Source organism: Aphidius gifuensis, linkage group LG2 (genome assembly GCF_014905175.1).
Source record: "Aphidius gifuensis isolate YNYX2018 linkage group LG2, ASM1490517v1, whole genome shotgun sequence".
NCBI lineage: Eukaryota > Metazoa > Arthropoda > Insecta > Hymenoptera > Braconidae > Aphidius > Aphidius gifuensis.
Window position 1 is genome coordinate 4955214 of NC_057789.1, and position 25963 is coordinate 4981176.

Here is a 25963-nt window from a genome sequence, read left to right on the forward strand (position 1 = left end):
TGAAAAAAAACAAAAAATATAAAGCTCCAAATCAACGAATTGTTGGATACTATTAAAAAGAAAAAAAGTAATTAATTATAATCAATCGAAAATAACGAAATTAATGTTGATAATTCTGTGCGTTATATACAATTAATATTAAAAAAAAAAAAAAACGTTTATAGATAGATAAAAAAAATCCTTAATTATTGAGAATATAAAATTTAAAAAATTCTCTATTGCCTATATGATTTATTATGTAAATTATATGATTCCTGTTTGATGTTGTTTTGACGTGACCAAAAAATATAATAAAATTATAATTAAATCATGGTCTATTTCAACAATCAATTAATTATTTTTTTGTTCGATCTAAAAATGAATAATAATTTGTATCGTTGTTATCCGTCGAAATTGTTCAAATAAAAAAAAAAAAAATTATGTGCAATTTAATTATGCTTCAGGTGACATCAGTATTAGGAATTTATTCAAAACCTGTTTATTCACTGATTAAAATAAAAATGTTTTCATAAAAAAAAAAAATTAAATAAAAGTTATTTCGTCAATACTTATTGAATTTTTCAAAAAGATTTTATTGGAAAAAAAAAAAATACTTTTAATGCTTGTTAATTGTTGTGGTTTTATAAAAAAAAATATATATATATTTTTTAAATATTTTTCCAGTTGTTTTACAAATATATTACAATTATTTTTTTATTTTCTGCACAAATTAAATTCAAAAAAATTCCGCGACTTTTCATCGGTAAGCTAATATTCTATTTTATCGACTGTCGCGATTCGCACCATGTGTGTTTGGTATGACGAAAAAAAAATATAAGAAAAATAAAACAAGTCAAGACAAGTTTTATTTGGCACGATTACCCGTGTGAAAATCACGGGTATAGTTAATTAATTAAAATTTAAAAAAGTATTGTTTACAAATTTAATAACAAATGAATAAAAAATTCAATAGTCAAAGTATTAACAACGTGGATTATTTAACAAGGTAAGAAAATAAAAAAATGATTATTTATAACCTCAAAATTACCTTACATAATTATCACTTACCAACAAAAACAATAATAATTATTTATTTATTTTTATTTACAATAAATAAACAACCTGTTAATATAATTATTTTTTAATTTTAGAGTAATTCAAAAATGGAGTACAATGACAATGGAGATGGTAATTGTGATCCAGATTTAGAAGCTCGTCTCTATGCTGAAATATATTATTCCAATGAGACATATCCTGATGACAATACGACCAATATAAATACACCAAGTTCATCAAATGCAACAGTTGGACAATCAACACCTCGTAGTTTAAATAATGACAAATCTAATAGTGAAAAAAATGCGTGTAATTGGAGTTTTGACACGAGGCCAGGACAAGAAAATGTTTGTTCAACAACATATTCTGTTAATAATAAAAATCCAATGGGAATGGAGTGTCAATCACCATCAATTGAACCTTACTCACGAGCAACTGGTATGTTTCGTAAGCCTTATCGTCCAACAAAAAATTCATTTCAATCACCACATAAACAAGATCATCTAAAATCATCAAATGAATCACCAAGATATTCACGTCGTAATGATGAACAATATAGAAATGACAATAGAACAACAAGATCTGGTCAAAGATTTCAAAATACACCTAGTAATGAATCATATTTACAATTAGAAGCACCAAGAAGATCAAAACGTTTGAGATGTCAAGATGAACAATTTCAAAGATTAAAAGAAATAAATAAAATTAAAAGAAAAAAACAAAAAGAAAGAAATATGAAAATTAGAAAACAAGGACAGCACTCTAATATTAATGATCCTGGTAGTCATTTTGTTGAAGATATGAGTGATGGTGAACTTGGTGATGTATCATTTTTAGCACTTGCTGAATCAATTGATCAAACAGTTGAAAATAATACACCAGATACTGTAAATAATAAATCAAGATTTGATAAACAAACTAGTTGTTCAACTCCTAAAGCTAGTAGTGATAAAAGTGCTGGTAAAAAACAAAATAATTCAGTTGTACAAGATAATTCAATAATTGAATCTGAAAATACAAGCCTTAATAATTCAGTTATTGATGCTTCTTTATCCAAGTATAATGTATTGGATAAAAATAAAAAAATACAAGAACAAAGTGATGATTTAAATAAAAATCAAAGTAATAATAATAATGGTAATGAATCTGATTCTGATGGTTCAATATGGGAAGTACCAGTGCCTCCAAAACCAGCTCCACCACTTATTGATTTACCTGATTCTGATGATGAGTTAAACAACACCAATAATAATAATAGCACTAGCAGTAGTAGTAGCAGTAGTAGTGATGAAGATGAAGAAGCAGAAGAACAACAGTCATTGTCTCAAGCCATAGATGAATCACTTGACAATACAAATTTAACACAAGAACATGATGATGATGATGAGCTTATAGATGGAAATGAAAATTCACAAGATGAACCAGAAATGTCAAGTAATATTATTTTAAATTGTACAACAGTTCAAAGGGGAGCATCAAGTCTTGATGAAATTAAACGAATGAGAGAATTAACTGTTACAAATTGTACACAAGATGATGAAGACAGTATGACAGAGAGTGAGGCAATGAATTGGCTCAGTATTGAAGATCAAATGGCTAATGATGAAGAAGTTAGAAAAAAAAATAAATCACATGGCGATGATACAGAATCATGGCAAAATTTTGATGATTCAATTAATATTAGTAATTCAAATGATCAAAATATTTCTAGTGGTGATGATTGTACTATTAATGATAATAATAATCCAACAACAAGTCAAGATAATATTAATCAAGAAAATTTAGTAATTAATAATTCAAGTGTTACTGAAAATATTGATTCACGTAATTTAAATGAAGAAATGGGTCCACCAAAAACAACAGAAATGTTGAAAAAAAGAAAACGTAATCATAATTTATCAAATGAATCTGATAATAATTCTAGTAAATCATCAAGTCCTCAAAAACGTCAAAAACAAAATAAAAAATCAACAGCAAGTATGTCATTTGATGAATATATTTTTCAACCATTACCTCCAGATTTAGTATCTTATTATAATGATGATCGAAGTGGATTCATGAATCTTGAAGTATCAGAAATACAATGTCGAATGACAAGTAAGTTGATTTGTTAGTTTTTGAATTAAATTCAAAACAGTCAAGTGTATTTATTTACATTTTTGATTATTCTAGGAAATCCAAATCTATGGGCAATACTTGATGCAGATATGATTTCTTCAAGACGTAGATTTTCACGAGTAACATGTTCAATTTGTCAAAAAGAAGGACACAAAAAAGATCACTGTCCATCAAAACCAAATGTCATGTCTTGTAGAATGTGTGGTCAAGTTGGACACAAAGAATCAACTTGTCCTCATACAATGTGTCTAACTGTAAGTAAAAAAAATATTTTAAAATATATGTACACTTAATTAATTGGCAATAACTTTAATTATTTGTTATTATTTTATTAACAGTGTGGAAAAAAATATCAATCATATAGAAAAACTTGTGAAGTATGCAAACTTTTACGATGTACTACATGCAGAGGTATTGGCCATGATAAAACTCAATGTCCTGATCTCTGGAGGAAATATCACATGACGGTAAATATACATATATATTTAAGAAAAAAAAAAAACCATAATTTCTTTATTTAATAATTTGCTCATCCATTAAAAAAATATTATTTTATTAAAATTAAAATTACTTGGCTTATTTAAAATTTTATCAAATCAATTAAAAATTTTTATTATTTCTTGACAAATTAAATTATAAATTACTGGGTTTAATTAAGTTCAGAAGATAATAAATAATAAAAACAAAATAAAGATCAAAATGTTAGATAAATTGATCTCACCCGTTCGTGTCTAAATGACAATTGGAAGATCATTAAAAATGATCTTCTTTGCACAATTTGTGTGTTTACAGACGACGGGTGGGAGTGTCAATGTGCCAGAAAATTCATCAAGTGTGATGAAGCCAAAGTATCTGTTGAGCTGCAGCATCTGTAGACGAAAAGGACACGATGGATCATCTTGTCATAAACGAAACAATCTCAAGCATTTTATAACACCAGCATTTGTTACAAATTATCATTGTGATGCATTAGTTGAAACAGTTACACTTAGTGACAGTGATGATAATGATGAGTATGAAAAAAATACACCAGAAATTATGATTATATCTGATACATCAGATAGTGATAGTAGTGATGATGGAGATGACGATGACGATGATGATGATGATGATGATGATGATGAAGATGATTATAATTTATCATCAAGTGCTAATTCTCAACAGAATAACTGGGATATTGATGATGATGAAATTGTTGAGGTACCTGTTGTTAAAAAAATACATCCAGTATTTGCTGTTAGTGATAGTGATGATGATTCTGATTCACCCAATGTAATTGATGAAAAAGAAAAAGAAGCAGAGGAAGAAGAAAAAGAATCAGAGGAAGAAGAAGAAGAAGAAGAAAAAAGGGATGGAAAAGATAATTGCAATAATTCACTAGAGGCTCAACAAAGTTTGAATACAATTAATCAAACCAATGAATGTACTGATGTTGTTGAAAGTTTGAGTAATAATCATGAAAACATTCCAAATAATAATGATGGTGATTTTAATATTAATATTGATAATATTCAAGAAAGTAATGATGATACTTTGAGCAGTATTGATAATAGATTAAATTTATTTGGTGATTATAATTTAATTAATGACAATGAGGAAGAAAATGACTTGACACCACCAGAAAAAAAATCTGAAAGTTGTGATGATAAAGTTGTTGATGAGGTGACTCAAAGTATTAACGAGACAGTTGGTATTAGTAAAACTGAAAAAACTGTTGAAGAATTAAATGACGTTGATAAAAAAGATTTGGAAATTGATGAATTAAAAGCCGATCAAGAAGATGAAAAACGAATTTTATCAACTGAAGAAACGTCTGATCATGAAAGTAAGATGAATATTGATAATGAAATATTAACTAATAAAGATGAAAAAATAACAGCACCATTACCTGATTCTTTAAATGAATTAAATGACAATGAAAAACCAAGTCGTGACTGTGACCTCGATGGTATTGATGATACAGTTGAATCTGTGTTAGAAAAAAATTGCTTAACAAAACAAACAGAAGTAAATTTAATATTTCATGACACTCCTGAAATTGAGAGTAGCACTAGTACAGCATTAAAAATTGATACAAATATTATTGCCAAAGAGACAGTTAACCTTGATGGTGATGTAGAATTAAAAAACAATTTTGAAAAGTCTCAATGTGAGAGTAATGAATTACTGGAAAATGTTGATCAATCACCAGCACTTGATTCAGACAATTTTAAATCACAGCAAAATGATACAATTTGTTCAATAAACAGCAATGAATTGACGTCCAATTCTACACCAGATTAATTAAACTAAATTATCAAGAAATAATTTAAATAAAATCATTAATCTGTTTATAATTATTTGTACTACATTATGTGAATATATAAATAAAAAAGAAAAAATAATAATAATTAAATTTACACAGTTGCTTGTTTTTATTTGATAAAATTTTGAAAAAGCCATTTTAATTTTTTAGATATTATTTAAGGAATTAATTAACTCATAATTTAAAAATAAATTTTAATAAATATTTTTTTTCTAGACATCAGGAACAACGCCCTGTATTCCAACTGGTAGAAGAGGTGAATTAAAATCATCATCAAAATTATCTTGTTGTAATTGTACAAGATCAGGACATGATTATTCAACTTGTACAAGATATCGTTGGTCTCAACATTTTGTAACACCAAGTTATGTAACAAGCTATGATAATGGACCACACTATGAAAAGGATATAACAGCTAGTAAAAATTTACAATTAAATAATCAGCAGCGAGAAGAAAATGTAACATCACCAAAGACTAAACTGTCTGATAAACGAATATCAAAACAATTACAAGATATTCTTAATCAGCGAAAAGAAGCAGTCAAATCAAATCAACCAGTAGTATCTTTAAATGAAGCTGTTGCCAATATGGATCCAGAAGTACTTAAAACATTTCGTTCAATGATGGAAACTTTACCATTTCAAGCACCAATTGAACAACGAATTCAACAAGCAAATCAATCTGTTCAACAAGATCCAATTATATTTAAATTTGAAACACCTGGCATACCATCAGGTACATTAAACTGGCAAAGCTTAATTATAATTCCAAAAGATGAAGGACTAAACTATCCATTTGATAGCAAAACACAACCAGGAGTTCCAAAATTTCTAAAAACTCATTTATCTACAAATTCCATTCAATTGCGAGTGTTTGTTGAACAAGTATCAATGCAAGAACAAGATTTTAAAATAATTATTGAAACAACTGATCCACAATTATTTATACCATTAAAACTTTTGTTGAATCAATGGATGAGTTCCAACAAGGAAGATCGTATAACTATAGAACAGGCAACACCATTGCCAACTAAACAAAGTAGTCTTGTTGATGCAATCAATGACAAAGTAACAAAATTTGCTGCATTAACAATGCTAAGAGCTTATGGTTGTGTATATGAAGTAAAAAAATATAACAAATATTTATTGATGTCTAATAAAAAAGATGATGTTAAATCAAGTGAAGAAATACGTAAAATAATGAGAATAAAAAAAGAAAGTATTGTTGCCAGTCTTTATAATTATGATTTAATAACAAATGGCAAAAAAACATTAATTGAATTTATCAATTTACATGAAAGAATTAAAAAAATTGGTAAAAGATCCACTGTGCCTCCAGAACTTTATTTAAGTATGTTGTGCTTTAATTTTGAATTATTTACTGGACATTTAAGAAGTAACATTACAGATGTTGTTTATAAATGGAAAGATGCAGCAAATAAAAAAGATAGTAAAAATCAATTAAATAATATAACTGCTTTTATACCAAAAACAAAAGTTGCTAGATCATTACAAAATTCATACAGATCAATATGTGAAGTTGCAAAAATAAATATTGGTACTAGAGTTAAAGAAAATTTTAAAAAAATAGCTATTGATGATACAACACAAAAAGTAATTGAATTTTTTAAACAACAAAAATTAAATGACAATGATAAATCAAGTGAAAATTCAAAAAGCTTTAATTCACCTGACAGGTCAGTGATAGAAGAGAGAAGAAAGAGAAGAAAACTTAGAAAGAAAAACAAAAAACTTGCAAAGAAAAAATCTACTGAAATTGAAACAATTGAAATTGATGACGATGATGATGATGATGATGATAATGATGTTGTTGATGTTGATGATGATGTAGATGTTGATGTTGATGACAATGATAAACAAGCTGATGTCTCAAATTCATCAGTGATTGAAACAATTAATAACTCAGGAAATACTGATCAACAAATTAACGCTGTGAATTCATTATCAAATGAAAAATTACCTGAGGCAATTCAAGAAGCAACAGCTACTTCCTCAAAATCTCCAAAAACTCCAAAAAAAACATTACGTAAAAAAAAAGATCCTAGTACACCAGATCAGCCAAAAGAATCACAAGCACCATCAACTCCCAATCAAAATCTTCAAAAACACAATGAAATTCCTACTCGTCTACTTGATTTACCAGAAGATTTACCTGCCAAACATGACAGAAGACAAATGTCAGCACCATTGATTATAAAATTAGCTCTTGCAGGTACTGAATACGTACGTCGTCATAATTTAAATGCCCTAGAAGAGCAAGCTACTAAAGTATCACAAAGTGCATCACTATTAACTGCCAAAACAGATGATATTAAAAAATTATGGTTAAACATTATTAAAGCTAGAAAACAACGTTTGTGTGAAGAACAATCATCCAGCACAAATGTGACTAATCAACTATAAAACTTTGAATAAATTTTTAAATAAAAAAAAAAAATTGTTATTACATTATTTCTGTGTATATATAAAAAATTTTATATATCAATTTATTATTATTAATTTTTTTTTCATATGACAATAAACATTTTCTTACTGCCAAAATGTAAAAAAAAAAAAAAAAATTGTTTCTATTATTATTTACACACACGTAAATTAATATAACGTAGACTAAGTTAAAAATTATAATTTATAAAATGAAAGAATTTATAGTTTTATAATGATTTATAGATTAATTTTTTTTAATAGGTGGTGGTGGACCATTCATAGGAGGTCTCATTGGTCCCATTGGACCCATAGGTCCCATCATTTGTCCCATTGGACCCATCATTTGACCCATCATTGGTGGTCTCATACTCATTTGATTCATCATTCCTGGTGGTGGTCCCATCATCATTGGATTACCAGGACCCATTGGACCACCAGGATGCATACCAGGTGGTGGCATCATACCCATTGGTCCTTGTGGTGGACCACCAGGTCTTGGTCCTAGATTTGGTGGTGGTGGTATTGCAACACCTTTATTTGCAGCAAATGGATTTGTTGCTATTTTACCAGCTTTAAATGCAGCTGTTGTTGCGTCAATTAAATGTTGTGCCTGTTCTTCCATCCATTTTTGATAAAAATATTTTACATTGTCCTTGTGTTTTCTTCCTTGACAATGAGTTTTACGTACACTTGGAGAATCATGTGTCAAATACGTATCACAATAGTCACAATAATATTTCGGCATTTTAATTTATTTTTTTTTCCTATTTTTAAATATTAATAAAAAAAAAAACAAGTTTTGTTATAAATTATGGCTTTATGCTTTTTAGGTTAGGTTTTATATTTATATATTTTTTTAGTTGTTTAAATATTGTTTAATAATTATTATTGTACTTACAGAAGTGGTGAATTGTTATCTGAGTTTGTCGGCTTTATTTATCAATAGTTGTTTAAAATCTCATTGTATTCCAATTTATAAAAACATTGAAAACATTAATAAATAATGTTATTATTTGACGTGTGTTTTGTTTAATTGTGTGTGAGGGTTTTTTTTATTATTATAATTATTAAATGTATCTGTCGGTGAAATTATCGACTGGCAAATGGCAATGGTTATTGTTTCGACAGCTTGGTAGCGCAGTGATCGTTTTCTAATTTAACGAAAGCCTGCTTGAGAGAGATAGATAGAGATAGAGAGAGAGAGATAGATCGTTTGTAAATAATAATAATAAACTATTTCAAAAATATAATATTAAAAAGATAATTGAAAATAATTTAATATAAAGAAAAAAAATTGAACTATATAAATTCTTCTGTGGTGTAAAAGTGGTGACATATTATTTTATTTTTTCATAATGTATCATCAGAAGATTTGATGCGAGTCAAAAAATCAAGTGTTAATAAGTGTTATTAAGTAATTCCAACGAGCTGTATGATGAAAAAAAATTTTTTTTATTTGAAACAACATTTATACAAATCAATCAATTTACGAAAATTCAATTTTACAATACATTTTTTTTTAATATAACATTTACAGTGAAAAAGAAAATTATAAATTTTTTTTTTATTCACATCTTGCTGTTGGTCGCAAAAATTTTCTCCAATTTGAAGTATCCCATTTGACCTTGCAGGATAATCCCTCACAGCAATATGGAGGGAAACCGGTACACTGATAATGACAATTCAAAAAATTTTTAATATAATTGTGAATAATTTTAGAAATAATATAAAAAATTATAGTGAATATTTACTCACGCCCATGCTTTTTCCTAGACATTTTGCCGAACGTTGTGGTTCTGGTTTAGGTACACATTTTCCATTATATAAGTTTGTTCCTACTGAAGCTAATGCACTTGGAAGTGGTAGAACACATGTAAACTTTTCACAGCAAGGAGAAAAAGTTGGATGACACTAAGACCAATTATAATAATAATTTTTAAATTAATATAATTTTTACTTTGATAAAATTTTTAAAAATATATTTTAAATACCTGGTTTCCTTCTTCAGCACACTCGGATTTAACGAGAGCAGGCACAATTAACAGTGCAATGCTTAAAATAGCATATAGTCTTGCCATCGTAGATAGATAAAATTTACTTGAAAATATTCAAGTGATTGTAAGATATACCTGATACAATATTTTTTTGTACAACTATATATATATATGCAGCCGCCTTTGATTATATATAGGTCGAAATGAATATAATTCATCAGCTGGTATTTACTTTATTTTATTTTTTATTCATAAATTTCGACACATTACAATAGTTCTTTAAATTGACAAGTGTTCTTTATCCTTGAATATACATATAGATAAAAAATTAATATAGAAAAAAAAAAATATGTTGAAATTTCGAATGAAAAAAGAAATAAAATTGGTTTTAAATTCTGGGCAAATAAAATGATGGTCGTTAATTATGTTTGTCACTTGAATAATTAATTTACACAATATTTATTTGTGATATTTCAGACAGTTGTTTTTTTTTTTTTTTTTTGATTGTATTATTATCTTGTTTCCAAATTTACACGTTTTTGATGGATTAAATTTTATTATTTTATTTGAATAGTAACTATGACGTAGATACTTGCCTGGTGTGTTTGATTAACAATAAATTATTTAAATTTATTGACAAGGCTATTCGGCCAACTGAGCATCTAGTGATTTTTATATTTCAATATGTGTTTTTTGAGTTTTTTAAGCACTCAGTAGGCTGAATGGCTTCGTGTGAATTTATATTTTGTATAAGCATTGTAGATATTTTTAAAGTTTATCAGACAGCAATTAAATTATTATTTTAAATTTTAAAAAATGAAAGACAAAAAATATATATCTCACAGGTGTACTTTATTTTTTCAAAAATTATACATCAAAATTTCTTAGAGTTTTATTTCACATAGCAGAAAAAAAAAAAAATTAAGAATTTTTAAATTCGATGATTTTAATTAACTCACAATCAGACAAAAAAAAAAATATTTAACTTGAGTTTTCATTAAAAATTTCATCATTTCAATTCAATCTTCGATTACGTTTAGTTTATTTATCATAATCTCTTTTTTTTAAATTATTATTATTTGTCATCTGTTATACGCAACAAAAGCACACAGAAAAAAAATTGTTCTTTAAATTAATATTTGTGTTGTCGTCGAAAACACAAATTAATTTATATATATAGGCATCTTCGATAATACACATTTAAACTCAAATTTTATTTATATTTAAACTCAAATATAATTACTTAAAATTTATATATTAGTTACTTAAAAAAATTAATTATCGACTCGCATTTGATGGTATATTTTTTTAGTTTAATTTTTTCATAATATAAATAAAATGCCTTTTATACAAGTAGCCCTGTTTTATGCCAACTTTTTTTTCTATAATATACAAATGTATATTCATGTGGGCAAAAATTAATTCATAATAATAAACTAAATAATTTATTATTATAATTTTCATAAATGAGGCTTTTATATATATTTAATATCATTCAATTAATTTTCTTATTCAGTAGACATTTAAACTTTATAAATTTTTCTTTTCATTGTTATTTTATCTCCTTGGATTTTCTGTTTTGTTAGTTTTTTTATTTGTTAAATTTCAGTTTGTCGATGTACAAAAATGTTAAAAGCATGAGTATTAAATTCACACAACATGATCACAATTTTTTAAAAATCTAAATAGTCGATTTAGTTATTAATTTTGTTAATTTTTTTGGTATGAAATTGATAAAAATTTAATGAAAACCGAATTGACAATTTGCAGTTTATTGAAATTTATTTATTCAAGATATTTTTTTGTTGTTTTATTAAATTCTAATAACTTAGATTAACTTATAAATTATAAATATCATTCATACGGTGCAATTGAAAATGTGGACACATGACTATTTGGAACATTGTTTGGTTAAATGAGCTATTAATGACTCAATCGTGTTATTAATTATCTGATATACAATCACAAAACTTATCATAAACATAATTTGTTTTATTTTAATTTTATTGATCATTACTGGACATGACAGAATAACGATTTATAATATGATATTTAAATTTTTATATTTTTCATTTTCTTTGAACTTTTATTATTAATAAAAAAGTGAGAATTCTAATAAATTATTACCGTCCATTGTTGTATTTTTATTTATGATAATCGTCAAAGTTTTTACAAATTTTATTTGATTTACTATTAATTTACGAATTACTCTGAATTTAAATTATTATTATTTTTTTTCTTTTACATATAGATATCAAAGTACTGCAAAGCAGACAATTATTTTTTATTAATTTATTTAAATGAAGAAAAATTATTTAACAAAAAAAAAAAAACGAAAACGATAAAGTATCAAATTATTTTATTATTATTTCTCTTGTGTATATGAATATTTTAATGAGTAAATTTTATTGTTATCTACGTAAAGAGAGAAAAGAGTAAGCTTTAATATATTTCATTAAATTTTTTTTTGTTTTTTCCTTTTAGCATCATTAGAAAAAATTTCCGTTGATTTAATTTTGTAAGATAAAATGAGTTTTATATATTCATTTCTTTGACGATGATTAAATTGTTTTTTTTTTTTCTTTACGTTGACTCATTAACACTTTGAAGAATTATTTCTATTTTATAATTTGTTTTTTATAAAACGAAAGATATCGTACATTAAGACACATATATCTATACAGCGATAGAACTCTACTATTTTTTTTTTTAAATATTTATTTTCGTTTATCTATAGATTTTGAACAAACAGTGTTATTTAAAGTTTATGTATATATATTTAATAATAATATCAGTAATATTATCAATTTCAACAAATATTTACGGTTAGATTTTTTTAAATTTTTATTTTTTATATCTGTTTATTAATTTTTAAAAATTTATTATTTATTTTTTTTTAATTTTCATTACTCTGCAGGCTTTATTCATTTATTTATTTTATTTCATGACTGTTTATTATTTTTGTCAATTGCCTAGCTTATCTCAGTCGTACTTTCCTCAATATATCTCTTTATTAATTTATTTAAATGTTATTTATATATAATTTATTTATCTCTATCATTACACAAGTATCGAATGATATCAATACGTAATTATCATTTAGCTTTGCTGTGAAAAATCACGTAATTTTTTTTTTTCATTATTTCGTCCCTTCAAGCTTCAATAATATTATAAATATTTTTTAAAAATTTAATTATAGAATATTTTTGGTATTCTTTATACGACTTTTATTAATTTATTTAAATTAATATTTTATTTAAATTATTATGGCATGTAAATTAATGAAAAATAATTATATTTATCCTGTTTTATTTTATTTTTTTTAAAATCAATTATTATCATTACAATTAATCAAGATTATATATAAATTAAATATTTTCAAATATAATAATACAAGTATCGAATTATATAAATGAAAAAAATATTAATATTTATCTTGACTAAGCTGAAATAAATTATCAGCTGTTAATCTGTTTTACAATTTGTCGTATTTAATTTACGATGTTTTTATTGATAATTATGATAAATTCAATTTTATATATTTATATAAACTTGGAATCATTCATGACACTTATTAATTAATTTTTTATATCATTTTTTAGAATTCATTCAAATCTGTTGAACACTTAAAAACACTTTTTTAATTTTTTTTATTCAAGCTTTTTTAATGAGTATTTTTTATTTTAATTTAAAATGAGAATTATTAGTCAACAGATTTGACATTTTTAAATTAAGAAAAAATAAAATTATTATTATTCATTTTATTTATTTTATGAAATGAAAAAATTAATTTAATTGGTACGGTCAACGATTTAATTCGTAATATTTTACCTCTTAATTTTTAATTACTTATTTTTTTTTATTTTCGTTATTTCTCTTTTGTTTCATTTTAAAATAAATAATAGGCTAAAAATTTTATTTATTATTAAAAAAAAAAAATATGCAATCCAATATTTAAAAGAATTTATTTTTTTCTCAGATATTAGAAAGTGTTTTTATATCTATGACTACAGTTGATATAATATTAGTCACGAATTATTTAACTTTTAATTATTGATTTGATAATCAATTTGTAAAATTTTATATTGGATGCATATTTAATTATTTCAATTGCCTTTTGAGCCTTAATAAATTAATTTTAGAGAAGAGATCTTTACAAAAGCCATTTGGCAATTAAAATCATAACAAAATGCGGTGTAAATGATGCAATTGAAGAAGCCGCATCATCAACATCAGCTGTTACTGTGACATCACTTTCAGTTAGAAAAGCATCATCAATTACGTGAATAATACCATTGGTACATGCAACATCAGGACGGAATACTCGAATCCATCTGTTTTGCCATTCAATCTGATAACCTGTGAACAAATAAAAAATAAAATAAATATACAGTATATATTTTATTTTTATTACAGAAAATAAAAACATATGCCCGTTCCATCGGCTGTACCTCGAAATTAATTAATAAGTAAAAAGTCAAATCTACGAATTTTAATAGAGTCAAAATTTGCCTGGCCATAAGCTTTAAATATTTAAAAAAAAAAAAAACAATTTATCCATGATATTGTGATTGAATTTTTAATCCCATAACAGCAGTTGAGTATATTGAAATTGCCAAAAAAGACCAATCATAAAAATAAATATAAATGGGCAAATAAAATATTTAAAAAAATACAAACAAAACCAACAGATTGAGAGTATGAATATTGATATTTATAAACAAATAATAACAATAATAATAATGAAAAAAAAGGGAAAATATTTGCGGACAATATTGGAAGTATTGCATTGATTGAAACCGATGTGGTTTCTTTTTTTTTTTTCAATAGAAACTCGTTGATAGAAACTAAAATAAAACTTTTATTTTTAGTTGATGATTATTGTTATTGTTCTTATTTTCATTATTTTTTATTTGTTGAGTACATCGGGTTGACTGTATAAGAGGAAAAACCGCAATGTCCACTTGTTTAATCTAACACACAGCAATTAGTGTACCAAGGGTTTGCAGTGGTAGTGAGTAATCAAGGAATTTACATTTAAATAACGCTCAAAAAGTGCATAATAAATTGTTCCTGCAATGTCAGTTAAATTGCAGTCTTGAAATTTTTTACTTTTATATTTATTTATTTAATTTTTGTCGGTTGATTGTTAAAAATAAAACTGATGATGAGTTGAAAATTTAAATTATAAATTTTTGCATAAATAAGTTTGTTTAAAAAGTAAAAATACAACAAAAGTATTTAAAAAAAAATAAATATACAAACATAAATAAAACTAAAGATATATATTTGAAAAAAAATAAATAAAATTTATGATGACTATTTTCGTATTTTACTCGTCTTCGATATTAACCGATCAAGATATAGCGACAAAAATAGCAAACGAAACCGCTTTTCAGTGTCTTCCGGTTAGGATTTATAGCAGTGAGGGATAAAATTTCAACGTTGACATTGCAAGTTCCAAAAGAAGTAGAAAAAAATAATAGAAAAAAAAAAAATGAAATGGATTCAGTGATGCAAGAAAAGCATCGAAATAACAAAAGATTTATAGATGAGCTGTTTGCCATAGCGATGACCATTTTAAAATATTATATCGATCTATTCACAGTAATATAAATGTAAACTTTATAGTTCCAATAGTTTGATAGCTCTATATGTACGAAATAAAAAAAAATATATATTTATACGATTTTGCAAAGGTGAAAGAAACAGGAAAACGTCTGTCTCTCGAGATTTTAAACAGTTGATAAATTTCTTTTTAAATTTTTAGAAATATAATAATGTCTGACTGCATATTGATTGTATCACTTGAATATATTTAATGTCAAACTTGACAGGCTTTTAAAGCTTATTATTTTTATCTACATGTTAAGCAGTCAATTAAAAATTTAGTTAAATGACAAAATTAATTGTAATAATTAATTTGATAATTAATTATTCAGTACGTATTGAATTTTGATAATACATCTGATTATCCACAGATATTAATAAAATTTATACAATAAGAACTTTAATAAATCATTTAAATCATGAATATATTATCTATTTTATTTTATATTATTCCATAGATAAGATAGAAATTGAAATAAAAAAAAAAAATAGTTAAAAATCGATACGTTGAGAGTATAATAAAAAAGAAATGAAAATTTACACGAAGAATAATATTTGCCAGATCGTTGGTTTTTATTATATTATGTAGAGAAAAAGTCATGTAGAATAATGTCTTGAAATTTAAAAATAATATGAAACTTACTGCCATCGTGTTCTCTGACACGAATCTTCAGTGAGTCTCTGAGAGTTCGTAATGTTGTTGGTTCACTTGAAGATAATCTTTTTAAATCTGCCATTGAAAATCCTTTTTCTCCAACAGCAACGTGTCTTTCCAAAATTTGTTTTGTCTAGTATATTAAAAAAAATATATATAAATTATTATTAATAATAACAAATTTTTTTTTTTTTAATTAAAAACTTACGTGATAACTAAATTGTGGCATAAATATTTTTTTATATGTTGATGCCATATTCATTCTGGTATTATCCCAAGCTGAATCACGTGGTACGAAAAATGTGTATCGTTGATTTGGTTTATTCAGCATTTTGTTAAAATCACTTCGCATTCCAAGAGTATATGTTGAACTGCAAAAAAAAAAAAAAATAATAATAATAGTATAATATTTAAAAAAATAAACCCATCAATTTTATTGATAATTAAAATAGATTCAGGTGAGATAAAAATAAAATAAGTTATATGTATGACAAAGTAAAGTATTGGATTTTGATAAATAGAATTTTTTTCCAACAAGTTCATGTGCAAATATTTTTTTTATTTTATATTTTTTTGTTTGCTTTTTTGATATTTATTCCCTTAGAAACCACTGGGATTATCACCACGAGTGATAAATGTTGACTTTTTTTTTTTTGAATTTTTTCTCTTTTTCACAGAGAGAATCAACGAAAACAAATATATATTCATGGTTTTTTTTTGTTTTTAATTCGTTTCAGGTTTCAGCCAAAGCACTCACATGTACATATATTCACCAATATTGCAATATTGTTTTAATTTTTCATAAAGACTAGTGAATACAATTGTCATCACTGGTAAATTCAGTTTAAAAAATATTTTTTGATCTACCCAATGAAAACACAGATGTTTTTTTAATTTCATATTAATAAATTTATAATATTTTCGAAGCATTTGGTGCATTAATTTTTTTGTTTAAAATACATGAACTCAGTAAAAGTAAATAACGGATTTATAAATATAAAAAAAAAAAAAAAAAAAACGGATTGAATATTGACATTTTATTCATTTTAAATTTAAAACATTTTGTAATTTCTGTAAATAGAAATTTTTCATATTAAATAACTCTAAATTTTAATGTGACTAATTAAACAAAAATATAATATTGAAAAAAAATATATATTTATATATATTATCAGGCAAATATAGAAAAGCTTTAACTATTTTTTAAAAAATTTTCGTCGTGGGTCAAGCATTATTTATTGCTAAAAAATATAAAACCTATTTTTAAGTTTTATCTATTTTTTTAAAAATTTCCCTCGATCTTGTATACTCAAAAAGTAGAACACCCGTTGTAAAATAAAAAAATAAAAATAAATAAATAAATGACTCAGTTTAAGATTGAGTAAAAAGCATTAAGCCGTTGGTAATTGCACGTGCAACGACTGAGTTAAAGTTGCCAGAGAGAAAGTAGTGGCCCAAGGAGTCCACATTGGACGTGCTCCGGAAAATTGCCAATTTGCATTTGGTATTCTTCTTTTTAGAATCTATATAGCAATTCACTATTCTTCATTATTATTTTTTTTATATTTTTATTATTACTATTTTACAAAAAAAAAAAATTGTAATCGTGAATTTTTACAAGTTGAAAGTTACATTGAATATTTTTTTATGGTCCGTTAAATTATACTGTACAATGTATAATCTATATCTATAATTTAACTTTTAAGATTATCTTTTTATTATACCAATTTTTTTTGAGTAAGATTTTAGTGAACTTTTCTCTATACTTGAAAGTTGAAAAATAAAAACCAACAACGAGTAGAGCCCTCCATTCTCTTAAAAATAAAATTCGAGAAAAAATTTTAAAAATTAAAAGTTGAATATCATTATTTATTAGGTAGTTGAAAGAATGAAGTTATTTATTTTTTTTTTTTTTTGGTTGATATAGCCACAGGGCTTGTAAGTTAAATTGGATGGGAAGACACAATATCGTGGAAGAGCAATGTTGTTAATGGCTTTACACTATCTATTCAAGTCTTTATACGCCCTGAAATAAATGCAAAGAGGGGTCTTTATCAAACTGTGTAATTTCCTTTTTGTTATTAATATAAATTGAAGTATTTTTAATTTAATTTATAGTTTTTATTATTATAAACTAAATAATAAAATAATTAAATATTTGACAACGTTATATTTGAGTTGTTAAATAACTTCTATTTTATTTTACGACAATGATGCCTCAGGCATGATCGTTTTTTTTTTGTTTTGCATGATTCTTCTTCTCCAGACATTTTTTCGATAAAAAAGTTTTTTTTTTTTACAGAAATATTTATACGAAAGATTTCCAAGTTATTCTAGAAATTTTTCTCCGTAATTTTTCGAAATTTTCTTCGCAAAAGAAAAAAGTCTCGCAATTTTTTTTCTGTAAAGTTTTAAAAACTTTACGGAGAATTTTTTTCATCAAGGGTATAAGTAAACACACATTGTATTGTTTTTATAAATTAATTAAATTTTCACAATAAGGTTATTAAAATATCTACATAAATAATTTAACTAATGAAACGATTTTATGAAGCTTTACAAGCTTTCTTTTGAATATAATGAATAATTTATTATTATTAATTATATATTGAATTATTAGTTTGATCGCCTTTTCTAGAAGGACATTTTAAATTGACAATACTAATGCAATCCGATTACACTATTGAAAATTTAATAGATTCAGCTTTTAAATTAATTTTATTTTTTATATTTTTGCATTTGATTGAAAACTTTATGTATAAAAATTTTTTAAAAACTTACTTAAGCATTGGATCAGTTCGCATTTTATCAAGTACAGTTGTGTATGGAATTCCAAGTACTCGATCAATAATGTGAATGATTCCATTTGTTGCAGCAATATTTGCTGTAATAACTGTTGCATTAACACCACCACCCTCAACTGTAACTGTTTGACTGCCATTTGATCCTTCAATTACATTGAAATATAAATTTTTCCAAGCTGCTGCTGTTGGTACCTAAAAATAACAAATTAATTAATAACTTTTTTCAAATAATGTTAAACGAACAAAAAAAAAATCAATCAACATGTCATGCATAAACAGGCGATAAAAAATAAATTGAAATAATATTTTTATATATTATTATTTCCATGAATTTGTTTGACATAAATAAATTAAAAATGTGTGAAAAAAATTGCACTATAATTTGGACAAAAGGCAAAAAAAATTATATAGTAGACCAGTTAAGCTCTGGTGGACATTGGTCAAAAGAATTTATATCCACGTTTGGAAAAGATTGAAATTTTTCTATTTGCTACACTTTCAATAGATGAAGATAAACGCCATTGGCCTGGAAATTCCAATGAGACTGATGAATATATATTCTTTAAACAATGAACAAATGCTCTATTTAGTAATTTTTTTTTTTTCCTCATATACTTATTCATTTTGCCCACAATACTGAGAATATTTAAATGAAAAATAAATTTTAATTGAAATAGTAATTTTGAAAATTTTCTATATAGTTTCGAGACAATATAAAATATTGACAGTGATACCAATCGACTTCTGTAAACACATAGATATCTTGTATATGTATATTGCAATTTGGAAAATGATGTAGCTATTTATAGAACAAATTTATTATCAAATTTCCATACACACTAAAATTGTGTTTTCATGTGTAAATTAATTTATGAATGAATTATCATAAAAGTTGTTATACACTGTCATTCGTATAAATACCACACTGATATTTTAATTACAAAAATTGTTACGTTAAATAAACAAACTAGATTAATCGTATGGCAATATGTACTTTGTCAATTTCTATTTTCACACTGGCAATCAATATTATTTTAATAACTCAATGTTAATATTTAATTTTGTATATATCTCATTTAATATTCTGATGGTATATTACATATTTATTAACCAACATTACAATAATTTAATATTAAAATATATTTTATTATCATATTATACATTTATAGTAATGCGTTTGATTAAATTACCTAATAAAATCAAATTATAATCTTATTAAAGTTTTAATACTTTATGTTCGTTTGTTTTTTTTTTGTTTATAAAATATAAAATTTCTAGCAATTTACTGTATTATTTTTTAGGCAGTTGGCAAAATGACACATGTATTTAAATAAGTTGAATTATTAGCAAATACAAAACATGATTGAAATATTTGTATTTAAAAATTCACGTGGATGTATATTTGAATCGTAAATTTGATAGCAATACAGAGTATAGATAACTAAAGAGAAGCATACAACAATTGGTGTGTTTGAATAAATATCATCAGGTTTATTTTCATAAAATATAACAAAACTGCAACTGTAGTTGTTGAATTTATTATTTTTATCAGTCAAAATTTTTTGCCACTGGGGTGTATTGTATATATTTATTATTGTATATCCTTTCAAATGAATGTTTGAATATTTTACGATAATACTTTGTTATTTTAATTGCCTCATAATTCATAAGTCAATGAATATTAATCAACATATTTTTATAATAAAGTTATTTTAATTATCGCGTGCATTTATATTATTTTTTTTAAATAAATACCAGAGAATAGAAATGAATTTTTTTTTTTAAATAAAAAAGTAAATAAATTTATTTAAAAGGTTTTTTTTTTTGTTTTGTTATAAAATTGTGTCTCGTTTTCTAACTCGCCACAACGCATTTGAGATAAATTTCTACGATGCTTCTCGATAGTTTTGTATAAATAGATATAAATGTATATTTTCTACCCTTTTTCCAAGCCAACTCACTTAGTCTAACCCTCTATTCTATTTTTTCCCTTTACTTTAGCATCCTCTAGTGAAAAACTTTTTACTAAGAGATGTAAAAGATGCGAGAATATTTATCCAACCACGATACAGGAAAATGCCTCACCACACGAAATTGAATTGCTTAAGCTTTTTTATTATCATTTTTCTATCAACTTTCTATGTATGCGCTTCGTGCCGTTTAAACAATATAAAAACTTTAAACTTCAAAAGGAAAAAACAAAAATAATTTAAAAAAAAAATTAAATTAATAAACAATATAAAACAAATAAAATTCTTTTAAATTTTGATTTTTTTTGAATTTAAATTACCCCATATTGTGAGACTTTTCCAGTTGACACCATCTTTGAAAAAAAATATATTTTTTTTTCATTACTATAATTGTTTATTTTCAATACAAATATGCTTTGTTTATTTTTATTATTTTTCTCTTTTTTTACTGTTTGTTTTTTAAATAATTTGATGAATGAAAAATTTTTGTTAATTATTATAATTATAGTAATATATTACTAACCTGATTGACACTCTTTTGCCGTATTTTATCGAGTGGAAGTTTTTCTTTAACGTAGTGAAGATTTAAAATTTCCTTGAAGCGTTTTCGATCTTGAAGAATATGTTTGACACCCTCTTCTTCCCAGGCTGCATTACTTGGAGCAAATAAAGTTATATCTTGAAGTCGTGTTATTGTGTCCATGAAATTATCACCATAGTCAGCTATTGCCTGGTAGAATTTATATACTGGGCCATCTTCTTTTTCCTAAATATTACAGATATAAAAAAAATTTATTACATTTGTATTTTTCATTTATAAATTATTTATTTCATCCAGTTTGAATTATTAAACTGATGGCGTTGAGGGAAAAAAATACTACTGTATATCAACGAAAAAAAAAATATATATTTTGATGAAATAAATTTTTTTAAATATATTTATCAAGTCAAATAATCTATTAAAATATATTTATCAATACGTGATTAAATATCAAATATTTCAAATGATGAAACAAAACAAAATGATGCTCTTTGTTCGATAAAATGAACACTGAAATCGAGAAATATTTTTATCCATTTGTTCTCACTATGTTTACTTCTGATTTCTAATGAAAAAAAAAAAAATAAACAGTTGAAAAAACAAAAAAAAAAAAAACCAATAGTAAACAAAGACAAAAATATTTTTCGCTTTTATTTTAAATGATTACTTCCCCGATCTGAGTAATATTTTTTTTTTTTTATTATTTCAAACAAACGTGGCTCCACTCTGTTACACATTAATCTCTTTTCGCGGATGCACCACGAAAAGAGAGTTAAAGAGGACAGACTGCAAGAAGAAAAAAAATAAAAATGGCAAAAGGCAAGGGGCTAGAGAATTAAGCTAGATCTGTAACCAAAAAATAAAATAAAAAATTTCAGACAATACAAAAATAGAAATGAATGGAAAAAAAAAAAAAATACTTTACAGTAGTACAAATGAGAGTCGAGTCAGACAGAGTTAGTAAAACATGAGGTAAAAATCTTGGATTAAAATAGTAAAAAATTACTTTACTAATTACTATAAATTTTTTTTCATCCATGTTATATATTTTTTTTCGTTGATTATGTTTATGGAACTAATTTTTTTTTTCTTTTCTAAAAGATTATTATTTTTACCTTTACCATTATTTTTGTTATTATTTTTATTACTTACGATGCCCTATATGACATGCAGAGTCCAATGAAGACATGCAAAAGCACACCACATAAATAAAATATACAACAAATAATTAAAATTAATAAACACACACAGTGAACAAAAGAAAGTTGACATATTTTTTAATAATATAGTAAAACAGTATGTGTAAAATAACGAGATTGTTTTGTTGTAAATATTGTTTTTAGTTTGAGGGCATAGTGGCTAGTCAGTAAATGTCTTATGTAAAGTTTTGGTCAAACAAATACAGTGTGTACATGTCAATTTAAAGTTTCTTGGACCATCAACAACTTTGAAACAATATATACAAACTGAGTTAAACAAAAAACTAATTAAATTATCATTAATTTATACTTGTTATATAAATTAACATAAATTATTTCTTTTTAATTCTGATAATTTATTTAACGTGTATTAATTTGTTTCATTGTCTTTTGAATTTATCGAACCGTATAAATTACTATAAAAAAAAAAATACTTCCTGACATTTAACAGCTTAATTTGATTTTTATTATTTAAAGTCAAATAAAAAAAAAACACTAATAAACTATTTATTGAGTAATTGAATGAAGCAAGTAATAATTTAATATATAATTAAATTTTTAATCGAAAGTTTTCTTCACTTAATATATACAGTATGGCAATAAAAAATTTTGAAATGCGAGAAAAAAAAAAGAAAAAGATTTGATTACTTTCGTTTCTTTATTCCCGTGGCTTTTTCTTCTCGAGTTAATTTTTTTTTTCTCTATAGTATAATCCAGAATTAACGTAGCACTCACGTTGGTTCACCAACCCCATTTGGTCTTCTCGTGGTTATTTAATGTCAGCTTGGTCATTAAACCAAGTATTAACACTCTTGTTATTTCTACTTGTAGTATATACATATTATTTTTTTTTTTTTTTCTATTTTATTGATCATATAATAAAATAAAATTTGACTTTGATGTTACTTTGACATTACTCTTAATTAAAAATCTTTAATGACAATGAAAAAAATAGAAAAATTTAACGTACATTAATTACTGTTTGAACGCTTGATTAAAAAATTTTTATAACATTTTTTTTTTCATGAGAAATTTATAAATAATTTGTAGTAAATTTTTTTGGCTTTAATTTAAAATTCATTGATATTAGTTTTATGAAAAAAATTTTTTTGCAATGATAATTAATGCAGGGTTTAATATTTTTTAATAAAATTTATATTCAATAAATTATGTATGTAATATAATTATTGAACTTTTAGATAAATAAAATTTTTATTTTTATTTTTCCGTTACGATTTAATAGAGGTTTTTAATTACGATTTTTAATGTAGATGGAGTATTAAATCCCAACTTTGTTAATTATTTTTTCCGCAAATATTTTTGTTTTTTTTATTCAACAATGAAAATTTGATTTGCATTACATGTTTAGTTGTTAGTATATTATATAAAATTTAAGCTTTTAATTAAAAATGATGTTTTATTTTTTGTTGATATTGTATATATTTTTTATCTTGTAATTGGATTTACGTATTGAATGTTTTGTTATTCATTTACTTGCTTGCCGAAACAAATTCATGATATCCATCAATTAAACATTTATTAAAATCCACAATTTTTTTTTTTAGTGTACAAAAACCTGTCCATTCGGCAAATTCATTTTTCTATATAGCTTTCATAAAACATTCTGTTATTTTAGCAGATTTAACCGAGAATTAATTTTTGTTGATCTCACGGTTTATTGAACGGTATTGCATTGTGAAACCCGATGAATAAATTTACTTTGGAACAACCCTCGTATATTTTTTAAAAATTTTTTTATGATTTTACCTTCGGCAACGCGATATCAATGAATATTAAATATTTTTATTCGCTTTTTTTTGTCGCAAAAGTAAAATAAAAAAAAACCAGAATATCGAAAAAACAAAATAGAAAAGCTTGAATGTCAAGAGAATTTTTTGGTGAAATTGTAGACAAATAAAAGTTTGTTTCCAGTAAAAAATAAATAGAATATATATTTGTAAATTTACGAGTGTTGTTTTCGTTTAAATAGCGTTATGTGAGTCATGGCTCATGGTGAAATTTTCTTTTTCAACATCGTTAACTTTTTCAATGACGAGTCAATTTTTTTTTCTTTTCTATAGTATAATCCACAAGTTATATTTACAGGGGATTTAAAGTTATTTTTATATCCTCAGCTATTTTTCATTTTTCAACTTTTATAACTCTTGTAAAAATTAAAAAACACAAAATATCATGAAATTATATTTCTCAGTATTCTTAAAATTTTTTAAGTATACGCCTCGTTATATTACATGCAAACTGTCACGAATATCATAGAATAAAAATTTATTATCATGCCAGATAAAAACATAAAAAAAAAAATAATATAATAATAGTTTTAAATACGTGTGTTATCAAGTTTGTGTGTAGGTGCATCAGCACTGTAGTTGCGCTTGAGTGTCAAATTGGTAAGTATAAAGCGTTATAATAAAAAAAAAAAAATACTATAAAAAAAATGTCAGGTAAAAAATGGCAACAGAAAAATGCACCAATGTGTGCGTGAAATTGCGCGTTAAAAAACCATAAAAAAAATACTCGTTTCAAAATAGTTAAATTGGAGAAACTAGGTTTGGACATAGCGCTTGAAAAAATATTGTGTACATTGTACCAAAAATTGCCAGCATTGTGTATTATAAAAAAAAAAAAAAAAACATACATATTTTTTTGTAATGATTTTCATATGAAACGATTGTATAAAATTCAAAAGAAAAATTGGCGATAAAATTTGAATAATGAAATTTGTAAAAATACTTTTTTTTGTGTCAATTTTAAAATTGATAATAAATGATTTGTTGAAATTTGAGAATTAGGTAATTGTGGTTTATTTTTACAAGTAAAATTATGATGGTGTATAAAGTATTTGTAAATGAAAAAAAAAATGATAAAATAGAAAAAAAAACGTGCAAAACATGCGAGTATACATGATTTAAAATGTGTATTGACGATTTTTTGTTGTAAAAACAAAAAAAAACCATTAATTCATTTTAAATTATTCAAAACACACACACAGTAGATTAAAAAATGAAAAAAATTATGTACGATTAGAGTAAAAAATTGTGCAGGTATATTATGTACTTGAATTTTTTTAAATATATTAAAAAAAGTAAAGGTTTTTTATGTAAAATAAATATTTGGCTAGCAAACTGCCATTGTCAACAAAAAATATAATTAGTTGAAAATGGCAATTTACTATGTATACAAAATAAAAAAAAAAGGTTTAATGAAAATTAGAAATTTGAAAGAAAATGTTAATGATCTAACTATAATTTAAAAAATAAAATTTCCTA

At 24.3% G+C, this 25963-nt stretch overlaps 4 protein-coding genes across 9 annotated transcripts in view; 1 reads left to right on the forward strand and 3 right to left on the reverse strand.

The window, feature by feature from the left end:
- Positions 1 to 819: 819 nt before the first annotated feature.
- Positions 820 to 7956, forward strand: LOC122849405 (kinesin-related protein 4). The gene is made up of 6 exons (XM_044148101.1): positions 820 to 985; positions 1131 to 3132; positions 3208 to 3407; positions 3492 to 3620; positions 3946 to 5433; positions 5675 to 7956. Exons 2-6 carry the CDS (start codon positions 1143 to 1145, stop codon positions 7880 to 7882), a joined length of 6015 nt encoding a protein of 2004 aa, XP_044004036.1. The 5' UTR covers positions 820 to 985; positions 1131 to 1142; the 3' UTR covers positions 7883 to 7956.
- On the reverse strand, positions 7926 to 8941 carry LOC122848550 (U1 small nuclear ribonucleoprotein C). Its single transcript, XM_044146695.1, has 2 exons — positions 8802 to 8941; positions 7926 to 8667 (listed from the first exon to the last, which is right to left on the reverse strand). Exon 2 carries the CDS (start codon positions 8646 to 8648, stop codon positions 8148 to 8150), a length of 501 nt encoding a protein of 166 aa, XP_044002630.1. The 5' UTR covers positions 8649 to 8667; positions 8802 to 8941; the 3' UTR covers positions 7926 to 8147.
- A 526-nt stretch (positions 8942 to 9467) lies between these two features.
- On the reverse strand, positions 9468 to 9981 carry LOC122849406. The gene is made up of 3 exons (XM_044148103.1): positions 9895 to 9981; positions 9659 to 9814; positions 9468 to 9572 (listed from the first exon to the last, which is right to left on the reverse strand). The coding sequence occupies exons 1-3, from the start codon at positions 9979 to 9981 to the stop codon at positions 9468 to 9470; spliced, it is 348 nt and encodes a 115-aa protein (XP_044004038.1).
- A 1510-nt stretch (positions 9982 to 11491) lies between these two features.
- LOC122848551 (fasciclin-1) overlaps positions 11492 to 25963 on the reverse strand; it is a 149507-nt gene continuing 135035 nt past the window's right edge. For 2 of the 6 annotated variants that reach the window (XM_044146702.1, XM_044146696.1), the window contains exons 9-15: positions 22630 to 22635; positions 21460 to 21702; positions 21257 to 21289; positions 18944 to 19158; positions 16371 to 16533; positions 16151 to 16295; positions 11492 to 14256 (exon numbers count right to left, since the gene is read on the reverse strand). In XM_044146702.1, the coding sequence (XP_044002637.1) occupies positions 14051 to 14256; positions 16151 to 16295; positions 16371 to 16533; positions 18944 to 19158; positions 21257 to 21289; positions 21460 to 21702; positions 22630 to 22635 (1011 nt within the window). In that variant the 3' untranslated portion in view covers positions 11492 to 14050. The remainder of the gene's footprint in view (positions 14257 to 16150; positions 16296 to 16370; positions 16534 to 18943; positions 19159 to 21256; positions 21290 to 21459; positions 21703 to 22629; positions 22636 to 25963) is intronic. The other 4 variants (XM_044146699.1, XM_044146698.1, XM_044146700.1 and 1 more) reach the window with 3 other exon arrangements.